The sequence below is a fragment of the Perissodus microlepis genome, chromosome 23 (assembly GCF_051167445.1).
Source record: "Perissodus microlepis isolate ML-2025 ecotype Zambia chromosome 23, ASM5116744v1, whole genome shotgun sequence".
NCBI lineage: Eukaryota > Metazoa > Chordata > Actinopteri > Cichliformes > Cichlidae > Perissodus > Perissodus microlepis.
In genome coordinates, this window is record NC_140482.1 from 12,230,911 (window position 1) to 12,244,623 (window position 13,713).

Below are 13,713 nucleotides of genomic sequence, written 5' to 3' on the forward strand. Positions count from 1 at the left end.
TTCCCATATCTGTTGCAGAGGTTCCCATAAATGTGTGGCACTTGTAGGTTGCTTTGCTTTCACTCTTCTGTCCAGTTCATCCCAAACCAGCTCAATGGGGTTTAAGTCTGGAGACTGTGCTGGTCACTCCATGTTTTCAAGCTTACCATCGTGTTCTTTTTTCCTGAGGTAGTACTGGCATAGCTTGACTTATGCATGCATACCAGAGGGTATTGCATGGCACTGCAGAATGCTTGTGATAGCCCTTTTGGTTCAGAATGTATTTGAATATAATGTTTCCTATTTTATATCCATGTGGGCAACGTTTGATGTATTTACCTTAATGTGGTTCATCTATTCTTTTTTATGGGTGCTGAAAATATGCGTCATGATGCTGTCAAAAAGGACAGTAGTGTGGTCATTTTTGTTATTTGTGTGTTGTAATCTTTATTTAAAAAAAGTTTGGTATGTGGCCGGTCGCTGTGGACACCCAAGTTTGTGAATGCAATAACTCAAGAAAGAGGAAACGTAGAATTTTCAAATCAATACCTAAGTTGCATCTACTAAAAATCTCATAAGTTTAAATCTTGGATACCTTGGATACCAATCCTGGAATTGGTATCCTGTCTCATACTGAAATTGTTCTCCCGTCTTAAATATCCAGCGCTGTTTACTGTAGTCGTCTTTTCTGAAATAATATTCTGTGGCCATGCAACAGTCTAGAATAGAATCTGTTGGTTGGCCCTGAGTGTCTATGATGAATTTCAAAACATCAAATCCATACTCCCAGGGTAGAGTGGCACCCCTATAGCAAGCTCCACAGCTACCAGCCACAGAGACCACATGTCAATTGCTTCATTATATGGAATATGAAGCACAACTTCGGGTGCTCTATACCAAATTGTCTGCACACAGGTACCAGGAATCACTGCAGACATGGGACGTGCTAGGCCAAAGTCAATAACTTTGACGGGAGACTCATGGCGGTCCATAACCATTATTTTTCCAGGTTTTGAGGTCAGTATGCACTATACCCATAAAACTCAGGTAGAGCAGAGCATTTGATAGTTGATGTAAAATTGGCCTCAGTTCTCTTTATGCTGCTTTTTGATCAAGCAGTTCAAAGTTTAAGCAGATACGCTCCCTGTCAAGGAAAAAGTCGTTCCATTTAACAATGTTGCAACTATCTGCATCCAAGCGTTGCAGAGTTTTCAGGATGAAAATTTCCTTTTTTGCCTGTTGCAAAATTTCAGGTTTGTTCTTATTGATTTTAATAGCCACGGCTTGGCTGGTTTTTGTATTTCGACATTTGGTTACGAGACCAAAGGTGCCTTCTCAAAGGAAAGCCTCTACCTTGTAGTGCTTTCCCAAAATGCTCCCTTCAAATATTTCACATAACAAAGTGAAAAGTGTTGGTTTGCTCTTAAACTGGTGAGAGAAGTTTTAAAATTGTTTTTGGTTGCTGTTGTAAAATTCTCTCAAAACTCTTCCAATTTTGTTTGTGTGTCTGTGTTTTATTTTTCTATTACTGTTCACACTAAATTTGACCCCTTTCAATTTTTTATGAGTAAATCAAAGAAAATGTTAGTTTTGGAGAATTTTTAAATTATGAAACTGACAATTATGAAACTTTTTGCTTGTTTATTTATTTGGTTTTTCTTTTGCATGCTGTGTCAAGCTTTCCTGTATATAATCATGTCCTAGATTTTGGAGAAAACAAAAAATTGATTAAAATGCTCTATTTTATTTTTTTTAAAAATCAATAGATTCATATATTCATATCTATACAAGCAGTGTGTTTATGTGTGTGTGTGAGAAAATTATGTGGTTCACACAACAAGCTGCAATGTTTGACCCAACTTTTGTGAACCTCTTTTCACAGCATTGCTTCATATTCAGAAGCAACAGAATTTGAATTTAAGGTTTAGTGTATACAAGCAAAATAAGAATGAGAGGCCGTGGTTCCTGTAACTGGTGGTGACATACGTGCGTTTTTTCTTAGGGCGTGAAAGCTAAAACTTGCACCTGACTGAATGGAAAACAGGCCCGGCAGTGTTCCTAACAGTCACATTTCTAGCAGCCGGCTGACCGGCATTTCCTAAATTCCATGGAACAATGCCCAGAGAAAGATGGGATACCAGCATCAGCTGCAGAGGACTGGCCAGACAGGAACAAACAAGACAACGCACACAAGTGACAGTGCTACAATAAATTACTCCGGAAATTTTTTTATTACTGTGACACGCAGCATTACATGTAACATGTTGCATTAGTAAATGCAACATATTTAGAACAATGCATTTTTTGTCACTGCTACATCCTTTGCGCTATAACATTACATTTTCCTTACCTAATGCCTGACTTTGTTTGTTTCGCTTTATATAAAGAAAGACCTATGTATCATAATCAGAATGTAATAATCCGGAATTCAGGAAATAAAGTCTGATGTTCAAAATTTCTGGCGGAGGACATCCAAACCCTTCACTGTGTCCCTCCCCATTGCTCACACAAAATCGACGCCAACTGTTCTGACCTGAGGACACTCAAAATGAATGGCTGCAAGCAACACGTACAGAAACATCTTTTTCACATTGTTCATATAATCTCCGAACATTGAGCATAATTGATGGGTGTGTGTGGCAGTAACAGCATTTGCAAGTAGTATTGTTACAGCAGACACTGCAACAGGACTTCAACTAAGGATGATTTACTGTCTCTAATTAATCTACTGCTCATGTTTGGTTAAGTGCTTTGTTTAGAAAATGTCAAGTTAGTGTTTTGTTTGCTTAAAAACCAGAGCTGTAACAACTAAATACTTGCCAATGTCTCTTAAGAAAATTACTAAAATGAAAAAAAACAAACAAAAAAACCCAAACAACAACATGAAACCCCCACACAAATCTGATCGTTTCAGCTCTGTATCACAGACGTAACTCTGAAAGCATCATCGATTCATCATACACAAGTTATCTCTTGTTCAAGCACTCTTAACAGATGCTGTCATAAGGACTTTGGGCCATCTGGAGGGTGTGAGTGAGCAATCTAGGTCAAGGAGAACTGAAGAGTTAAACATGGCAGATTATAGCAACACTCGGTTTATTGAGCATTTGGTAGAGTAGTCTGACCACTACTCGTTCAGAGGTCTTTAAATAATTAGATCGTGATTTGGTGGTAACCCCTCTGACCCCCTTTATAGAGTTAACTAAAAAGCCCGGAGCTTTTTAAAGGCCTTAGCATTCACTCTCTAGGGAACTGCCTACTGATATTATGACAATCAATCCAGTGAAAACTGTGTGAGAGCTAAAAGTCTGAGCCCGATCAAGCCATGAGGAAGTACAAGAATTTTGAAGCGATGTAATGCGACTCCTCTTCTCGTTCTGTTGCAGGTGCTCAAGCTTCTGCCTAACGAAATTTGTACAAAGGGAGCTATAACAAGAACTCACATCATACAATGCCCGTATGCAATATATGTAAAATAAAACTGATTTTGATTGGATGTTAAGTAACTCTGTATTTGGCACTTTCTCTTTGCTGTGACTTCACTTATATGGGAGCTCAGAAAACATCCCATCATTCCAAAGGCCGACAAACAGGAAGACCGACTTGACAAATAAATAATGGAATAATCCACTCCAGTGACTTTTATCCACAGACTGTATATTAAAGACTGATGCCGTTACCATGACGCCACCCATTGGTTTTGGACTCTACATTCTGAAGCCTCAAATTAGCATTTCGGCTGCCACCCTTTTAGCTTTTTGGAGCCAGAAGTTGTCATTGCCAGCTGTAGTCCAAGCTACCACAAGACCTAGAGAAGCAGTTGAATATTATGATTTGTAACCTAGCCAAACCAGCTGCAGCTGGAAAGTAAAACTTGACACATAAATCGTGAGGCTGGTTATGAGTGACAGAAAGATGGGACATTAAAATTATATTATACTGAGGATGGGGTTAAAATAAGTCACAAAATATGCTCATACAGGCAGCCAGCCCATATAAAACCTATGTTCGGGAAACGGTGAAGGGGAAGGCAATTCATAAACCAATTTACGAAACTTCTTATCAAATCACTGCATAAACAAAAAGAGTTTTCAGACTACAAATTCAGAACTAAGGAAAAAATATCAGCTGGAAAAAATAGAATCAGTGTTTCTTAGCCAGCACAGCCCCTGGCTACAGAGGGGGAGACTGCTTCTGTCTGCGTGTCAGAGTGGGAATCAGCCAGCGCTGTGCTATTCCAAGTGAAGTCATCAGCATAATCCTGTGACGCTGACCTCCGTCTGCGCGCATGTGTGTGTGTGAGGAAGAGACAAAAAAAGAAGAAGAGGGAGAAAGATGTCGGACTGGAACTCAGCAGGAACCACGTGTGTAATATGTTCTGCTAGGAGGCCACGGTCTGTCTTCTGTGTGTGCTTCTTTCCCCGTGTTACCCCGTCACTTACACCAATGACAGAGAAAAACATTTATTATTGGATGGTGCCCACGCTGCTCTTTAACCAGAGCAATAAACAGTCTATTGTCTTAATGTGCATATGAATGCTGCTGCCAGGAAATTAGAAGATGATGATTTAAGCCAGCAGTTTCCCTCTCAAGTGAGTTTGTGACTGAATGACTGTGTGTATGTCTCTTAAAGAATGTCCTCTTTTAGGCAGCAGCTTGGGAGCACAGATGCCCATTGAGGGTTTGTACTGTGGCAGGCGGGGGACACACCCTGCTCTACATTGCCCTGTTTATCCTCAGCCTTCATCACAGCCCCCCCCCCCCCAAACATACACACACACCTTGTCCAGCCAGACTCCCACAATATTCTTGTGTCCCAATGTGTATACAAACAGTTCCCATGAGAGAATCACAAGCCTCTATGATTTAGTTCATTATCATATTAAATTCTATGCCCAGCTACATCACAATCCCAAATATCTGTTTAAACTGACCTCTGTAAACCTTCCAAGGTCAACAGCAACACAGACCAATGCACGTCCTTCTTAACAGAGAAATCCCCACTGACCCCAGACTGGATTTATCAATAGCTCAATCATTTCGAATGTCAGAGACATGCATGAACCAAAAGAAAAAGCTGAAGGGCTGAAGAGAGACCAATGCTGGATTTTCTAATTGTTACTCATTTAGAAAAAAACCAAAACAACAACAACAACAACAACAAAACGATTCCTTCTGGAGTTTATTCTCATTCTTGACAATCCATTTATTTTCTACCACTTATCTGGGTCCAGGTACAGTCTAAGCAGCCATGCTCAGACGCCACTCAACCAATCACCACCTCCAGCTCCACTGTGGGGAATCCAAGGCGTTCCCAGGGAAGCTGTTTCATTCCTAGGGCATTAAATACTGCTTTTCTGTCAATGCTCTATAACTCTAAAACTGTATGTCGTCATTTTGCCAGGATCTTTAGTTGCATCGTTTTGACTTGATCTGTTATGAGATGCTAGACAGGCGTGGTCAGCCAGCTGGTCGGGTGGCAGTTCAGGGCAACCTGGTTAGGTGGAAGTGGCATAGAGTCGCTGAAACCACAATGTTTAAAGGCCTCCTCCCTTTAGATTTAATAGATGGATGTGGTTTTTCTGTTTCTGCTGCCATACAGGCTTACAGCACTACCCATCACTCTGTGACAACTCTTCTGGCCATGACATAAGTGCCAGAGGTGGGTGTGTGCGTGCATGTGCATGTGCATAGGGGTCCACACCGCACGAGGCACGTCTGATACACCCTGTTAGTGACATCAGTGTTATGCCAGAGATATTCATAGCATGGAGGGAAAATGAGAAGCAAGAACTGCACCAGGGAAGAAACTTCACAGAGCAGCTCATTCAGTAAACCGAAGCCTGAGTGCATGAGCTTGTCAGACTGCGTGAGGTATGGCGTATGCACATGTTTATTTGTGTGTGTGTGTGTGTGTGTGTGTGTGTGTGTGTGTGTGTGTGTGTGTCAGCAGAAATTAGACTGGGTAATCTACTTGAGCAAATATGTGAAAATCTGAAACCTTGCACCATTTCCAGCTTGACTCTTTTGCTTCCTATTTCCACCAATGCTTTCACTGCATGCTGATTCCCATAAGAGCAAGGGTTTATGCAAATTACTGGCATTTGCTCCAATCCAGTGAAAAAGCAGGGTGGTGTGGGGTGACATCACACAGGATGATGGTTCTGTGAATCCCCTGTGTTGTGGACAGTTGAAAAAGAGAGTGAGGACTGTTCCTCTTAAGTTACCAGAGTCAACTTTAAAGCCACAGGAGGGTAAAATGTTCCCTGTGGTTGGTTAAATCAAAAAGGCTTTTCTGCAGCACACAATGGCCTTAAGAGCGGAACTGGCACGATTCAGGAATCTGCTAAACCCTCCACTGTCTGACAAGCCCTTCTGGATAAAACACTGGCGAGAGAGCAGAGCTACTGCGCCACTGTATGCCGGCAGCCACCAGCCGCTGCTGGGGGACAACACTATGGCACGAACCAATGACAGTCAGCGAAGAGGATCGCTCGTTACATAAGCATCTTGGCTGTTGTCTGCGACCTCTCTGCTTCACTATAACTCAGAGAAGCAAACTGGAGTTAGTCTGCAGATTCTCATTGAAATGCATACAACATAATAACTGACATCTACCAATACATTAATTTAGAAGCTTTAGAAGCTTTAAATAATGAATACCAACAGTACTTTTCAAACAATGTAAATGTAATCATACAGACTAAGCTTTTACTATGTTTCCCAACTATTCCCTACTAGCAATATATAACGAAAGGTCAAAGATACAGTAAGCATTCCTGTGACCTTCTGACTTTAAGGTAAATATTATTTTACATAATAGTGTTCAAAACTTTAGAGTGCACAGCCTGAAACTACACTGGAGGACAAAATACTACATTCTGCCCACCTATACTTCCCTAAATACTCAAAACAGCACCAAATGTGCATCAATCTGTGGTAGGAAATAGTCCTAACAATTGTTATAAACTACAGTCGACAACCGTTTCAAGAAATGAATGAAACAAAACAAAAACACTATAAACACACATTTGTCATTCAACAAGGGAAAACAAAGGCCAGTATACCAGCAACATATGGTGCTGAGTGTAATCTGAAGGCACCTAATTTATTATTTGTTTTTTCATAAATTACCCTACCCAAATAATATACATGATGTATAAATAGATAAAGCTGTGATGTTGTGCCTGTGTTCAGATATGGCTAATATGACCTGGTACATACACAAACACCAACTCCTGCACACTTCTCCACACTGCAACTGATGCTACAGCTGTTCAACCAACAATTTCTGACTTCATCAGTATGCCAAAAGGCCAGCTGCCACTTCTGGCTTAAAGTGTATTCAAAAGTAGTTTTATAATGCCATAAATCAAACTTCTAGGAGAGACACACAAAATTGCCACTTCCTCTTTCAGTACCAGGAACCAAGTGGTCAGGTGAATGATAATGATTCAGAGAGAGATAATCAGAAAGCAGACATCTGACTGACAGAACAGGACGAGCTGGTTCTCCCAATGGAGCCGAGGGCTGGTTGTGTTGTAAAAGCTTCTACTGTCAACACCACTCACCCGAATGACTCTTCCTTAGACAACAGTGCCAGTATTAACCTCTGACACTAAAGGCTGCCAGGACTCTACTGTTGTCAGTGATTAACCAGGCAAGGCACATGAAAGAGGTGTGTATCAGGATGAGTACACAAATATGACAGATGCCTCCAAAGTCATCTAACTGAGTCACATAGTCAAGTTTCAGGAGTTAATACAGCATTCAGGATAATCATTAAGTCTTAAAAGAGTTATAATATTGCAAATTACTAACTCTATGATAAATTGCATTACGATTGAAAGTTGAATTAGAGGTTATTATAAAGTTTAAACTATAGCTTAAATGCAGTACTGTGTGTTTTACTAGCATTTCATTGCAAATTAGGCAGTTGTTTCATGTATTAATTGCTTTTTACTGCTAATTTTTAAAAGGACTCCAACCTAATTCGAACAGTAGATTTTCCCTGACGCTCTTTGTTGCCTCTAACAGCATGTGGTCTGATTTCAATATCAAGGACTTGAGTCAAATTTTCCATGAAAATCCAAAGAATGTGACGTTTATGCTTATTCCCATTGCCTTACTCTGGCTCCCAGCACAAAGACTCAACACAAGCTCCACATACAGACAACAAAACAAACACAAAGGCTGTGGCATCAGATAGAACTTAGCTAGTGACACTGTTAGTGAGAAAGCAAACTAGGTTTAGCCAACTAGCTGCTAGTTAGGCATTATGTAATTTGTGTGAATTTGCAGATAAGTTAATGTTAGGTGAAATTGGCTGTAAAATAGCTATATCTATGTAATGAAGCCCATCCTGGAATTTGGCCATCAGGGAAAAGCTGGTTAGCGTCAGCAGAGTGTTCGAGTCAAACTGTTTGGTTTTCAGGACCAAAACCTGATGCCGAGTCATCTTTCTGGCTAACGGACAGACAGTATAAAATATAGTTGTAGCTTATGGGTCAGAAAAAGGAAGTTAATGTGGAAGAGATTTAAAAAAAAAAAAAAAAAAAAAAACTAAAACTGAAATAAATAAATGAAAAATTTATCCTGAAGACCACCAAATGACGTAAGCTGTTGTTGGACAAAACTATTTAGAGTTAGAGACCTATAGTTCTCTGTAGTGACCTCACTCCTGAGTTTATAATCATTTTGTAAATCTTGCTTAAACTGTTTTTCAGAATGGATCTGTGGTACGTTCTTTGGGTAATCACTTGTCAATTATAAGATGTTAGCCAAAAGAGGAGCGCTTTCACAGTCAGAGCTGCACTTCTTCATCCTGGGTTTTTTTTTTTGGTTTTTTGGGGGATTTTTGTAAATAAACATGGCGTCAGTGGAAACACTCATATCAAGGCTTCATAACTGAACATTGGGTAACATCACAGTAGCTACGTTTTTGAATCTTTTATACTGTCTCTGGGCTAATGTGTAGCGCGTTCTCGTACCTCAGCTGGTCATCTTCAACTAGCTGTTGCCATGCTATCACTGTGACTAGCAAAGTCATATATGAGTTGAAATGGCAGTTGGGGATGTAAATGATGTAAAGTCATAAAGTTAAATAGTATCGACTTTTCACATTGAAAGCCAACATGGGGCAGTCAGCCAGCTAGATGTAACTTAGCTACATAACAAGTGCCTACCTGGTTGCTTCATCCAAGTCAACCTTGTTCTTTTACTGATACTTAATATACACACAGCTGGTCTCCTAGCTTTTGGAAAAATACATGAATAATAATCAAAGGCAGTCTTGAGTGTGTCCACCGTTTTGGCCAATAAAGGTTTGAACGAACTGCCTGCAAAGACCACTTCACTTAGCAGCCATGGGTGTTATTAATAAATCAATAAGAGCTCCTTTAAGATCAGGCTTCCTACACCATTTCATAAAGGAGCGCAAAGCTTTTGCAGAGCTCACTGAATAAAAACAAGGACAGAGCACCGTCTGCCCTTCAAACCATTTAAGATTTTCTAATGACCTGCAGAAGCCCTGAAAACAAGGAAACTGTTTCGCTACTTTGGAATGAGAAAGAGTTGGGAAGAGAAAGTTGTGATAAGAGGCCGGTCGTAGTTAACCACTTGGTGGGACACAGTGTGGCTGGTCTCAGAGCTCAGACAAGAGTCAAGCCTCAGAAAGAGACATTCCTTGACCAATTTAGACCATGTGACTAAAGGCTAGACAACCCACACACCCACACACAGACCATATCATTAAAATGGTCTGCCCCATACTGTGTAGATCTCCCTAGTGCTGATTTAACAGGCTCTGGGCTTCAGAGGTGTCCTTGTCAAATAGCATTAGTATGAATGCAAAGCTCCAGTGTATCCCAGCATTGTAACAAGATCAACAATGATTCAATTCACCTGTACGTGCACATGTATATCATATATATTAGAATGCATCTCTCGCCACATCTCTTTTGTTTCATGCAGACATAAGCATTAGCACAGTGGGCTCGAATGAAACGATCCTTCCCTGCAATATAATGCTCAGTCAATGCAAAGAAAAAGTCCTGCTAGAGCAAATGTAATGTATAGGCTCACTTTTTCACAGGTGACTGCAACAATCTCAGAGACCCCAGGCACCCAGCTTGCCGGTATTAAACACTCCGTGTGTGTCAGCATTCAAATGCTTTACTTCTCAGGATGAGGATTATTGGATGTCGTAATCTAAAAAGAAGTGTAACAGCTTCACAGCCCTCCACACTTCTCAGAGGGCTATGCACGGTGCGTTATTGTGAGGGATTACTGTGGGAGGTAGGTAGTGTGACTGCAGCCAGGCTCACGTGAGGAGCGGCTCAGGCAGCCCGTTTTGATTGGACGGCAGGATGCACGCATGCTTTATCACAGGGTGAATTAAATCTTGCCAAGAGCTGACTCAAAGGGTGCTGTTTCTACTCTGGCGTGCCTTCATTCATCTCTACTGGTAAAGTAAGGGAGCATTAACAACATATCAGGACCATGATACATTTAAGAATGCATCCTCGCTGGGGTTGAATTTAACATTCATTAGAAACCACATCCACCTGACGTTATGACAAAATTTGTCCTCAGTGAATTAATTATTCATTTATAAACATAATGTGTCTCGCTGCAATAATTCCTTCAGGATCTACAAGCAATTTCATTAGTCTGCCTTTTACCGCAATGCACTAATTGTCTTTGCCTTCAACCTGTCTGTCAGCACAGGCTGTACTTTCTCATAACCACAGCCTGTCAGAGCAAATGGGCTTAATCTGTTGCTAGACTTCAAAAAATATAAATAGCATGAGTGAATAACCCCCCCTGGCAATTGCCAGGGAGGAAATGCCCTCACTCGGTCCATTACTTCACACCAATGACATTTCCACAGGGGAAGTGTGTGTGTGTGTGTGTGGAATAGGAGAAACCTTACCTTAGTGCAGTAGAGCATCCAGACTTCATACAGTCTCTCGTTGGATGCCATGGTGCCAGTGAGGAGCACCCTCGGGCTGCGGTGTCCACAGAGGTCACTTCCCTGGCTGCTTCATGGTTCCCCGTCATGAGCTAAACGGCTTCATTGCTTCAGTGCTCATGACTTACCAACTCTGACAAAGGTGTGATAGTCCTTTTAAAAAGAGTGGGGAAAGCTGTGCAACGTGTTGAGGCAACAGCCTGATAGAGGGAGACTTTTAAAAAATATATTCCATGGCAAAGGAGAAATGTGAAGCCCCCGGAGTGCAATAGCTGGAATTGCTGGAGCAGCTGGGCCTCGACTCCCACTTTTTTTTCCCCCCTCCCGGTTCTTCTTCTTAGAGGTATTCCCAGCAGCGTTTGCGCTATGAAGGATAACAACACAGACAATTACATATGATGGAGGCGGATGTTTGGTCACTGTAAGACAAATGGCAAGGCTATCGACCGCAAGCAACAAAATACTTTCAGTAACGTTACTCCCTGTGTACTTTGAGCAGCCCAGCTGGCTCCGAGCTCAGATGTACTGTGGCGGTCAACTACGCGACAAAACACATACATATAAACATGCCTATTTTCTACTGTGTGCTCTTCTGATAAGCTGAATAACTAGCGTATTCCGTACAGTCTCTTCGGCCACCCTGGGAAAACACTGCTGTGTGGTTAACCTTACCTGACCAAGCTCGCTATAAGCTAGCTGTCTGTCAAAAAAAAAAGCCTTTTTCTATTTTTTAAGCCACCATTTCTCCTCCTCCTCATGTGACACAAACGCTTCGTCCGCCAATGCCTGCCCGGCTACAGAGGGCTCACATGAAAGTAATAAACCGATAAAAACACCAGAAATAAAAATAGACCTATCGATAACTTGCAGACCGCTCACCTGTGCAAAGAAAAGACCAACTGTCACTGACACCGTTTCCAGAGTAGTTGGTTTTACGTCCAGCGTCCGACAACAAGGACGCACAGCGACTTCCTGTGGACTAACGCTTTGACTTATTTCAAAATAAGAGTCGACTGATTTCTATAAAATAAACATATTTTATTTAGCTCCAAAATTTGGAAAACACCGGTGTTACAGCTGCCAAAACTGTAAACACCTTCATAATCAAAATGTCATAAATAAAGTAGAATACTTTAATGAAACTAAAATAATTACACATAAAAAGCTAAATATAACACCATAAGGAGCTTATTAAGTTTATATGATGTTTATTTCCATTGAGCCACAATTTTACTCTCCCTAAATGGAAACTATGGGTTGTGGTCTATCTTGCTGTCATAGTAGGCATATAGTACCATTTAGGAAAATGTAATAGCTCGAAATAACAACATGTTCTGGTCCTGTAGTTATAAGAACTAAAGACATGCCTAATATATAGTCCAAAGCAAAAGCAAGTGTAAAAAGGAATATTGTAATGTTGTACTTTTATTAAACTAGACTTTACTTCTCAGTACTTCATATACTGTGTACAGTATAACAAGCGTAAAGGGAGATTTTAATTTGGTGGGGGAACCGGATAAACAAGAGACTGCAGCGTCTAGCACGAAAATACAAAAACGAGCCACTCGAAGGCGTTCATGAAGGCAAGGGTGTTTTTTTAAATAACTTACTTATCGTTTAAAAATGAAGCTGTTGAACAGTGACGAAATATGCTTCTGATGTATATGACAATAGTCAGAGTATTTGCGACAGTTTTCACTCACTTACGTTGTCGATGTGGACCTACGTGGTTGCTAGGGGTTGGGTTACGGTCTGTTTGTTTTGATGTTCTATTGCCGCCCAGTGGAGCAGAGGAAAACTACAATTTGCAGACCTCTAGAAATGGTCATATGCAGAAAGAATTAATATTGCCGCTACTACTACTACTACTACTACTAATAATAATAATAGTAGTAATAGCAATAATAATTGATGTTCCTTCTGTCACTTAAATGCGTCGTGGGGGGTTAATGTGCATATGTCACGAGTTCACATCAGTGATACATTTATTCATTGAGAAATGAAGAGTCTTTATAATAACGTCTTTTTAATTTTTATGGTAGTTTGATTTTAATGGATCGAGTCAGAATACCAACCAAAAATCCAGAAAAATCGCATGACATTAACTTTATAAACTGATTTGCACGTCATGAGTGAAATAAGTATTGGCTACCCAAGCAAAAAATGAGTTATTATTGGAGGAGAAATCCTTGTTAACAAGCACAGCTCTAAGACGTTTCTTGTAGTTGGTCGCCATGTTTGGACACATCTCATGAGGGATTTTGGCCCACTCCTCTTTGCAGAAACTCTCTAAATCCTTTAGGTTTCCTGGCTGTCATAAACTTAAAGCTTTGGCTTTCTCTACAGAAAATTCTACATGACTGAGGTCAGGCCTGAGGCCACTCCATGACCCTAATGTGCTTCTTTAGCCACTCCTTTGTGGCCTTGGAGGTATGTTTTGGGTCATTGTCATGCTGGCTGAGGGAAGGAGGTATTCATCCAAGATTAAAGAGTACATGGCCCCGTCCATTTTTCTCTCAATGGATTGAAGCTGTACTGTACCCTTAGAAGAAAAACAGCCACAAAGCATAATATTTCCATCTCCGTGCTTGACTGTGGGAATGGTGTTTCTTGAATCATTGTCACCATTTTGCTTCCTCCAAGAATTTTGGTTTTGTCTGACCACTGATCACCTTCTCACCAAGCTTCTTGCTGATGGTCTTGTAGCCCATTCCAGCCTTGTGGAGAACTACCTCGGCCTTGACATCCTTTGACAGCCCTTT

The 13,713-nt window shown here is 40.8% G+C and overlaps 1 protein-coding gene across 4 annotated transcripts in view; it reads right to left on the reverse strand.

The window, feature by feature from the left end:
- The window catches only part of nbeal1 (neurobeachin-like 1), a 58,254-nt gene extending 46,344 nt beyond the window's left edge, over positions 1 to 11,910 (reverse strand). For all 4 annotated transcript variants that reach the window (XM_084920587.1, XM_084920585.1, XM_084920586.1 and 1 more), the window contains exons 1-2: positions 11,831 to 11,910; positions 10,913 to 11,315 (exon numbers count right to left, since the gene is read on the reverse strand). In XM_084920587.1, the coding sequence (XP_084776713.1) occupies positions 10,913 to 10,963 (51 nt within the window). In that variant the 5' untranslated portion in view covers positions 10,964 to 11,315; positions 11,831 to 11,910. The remainder of the gene's footprint in view (positions 1 to 10,912; positions 11,316 to 11,830) is intronic.
- Between the last annotated feature and the right edge of the window lie 1,803 nt (positions 11,911 to 13,713).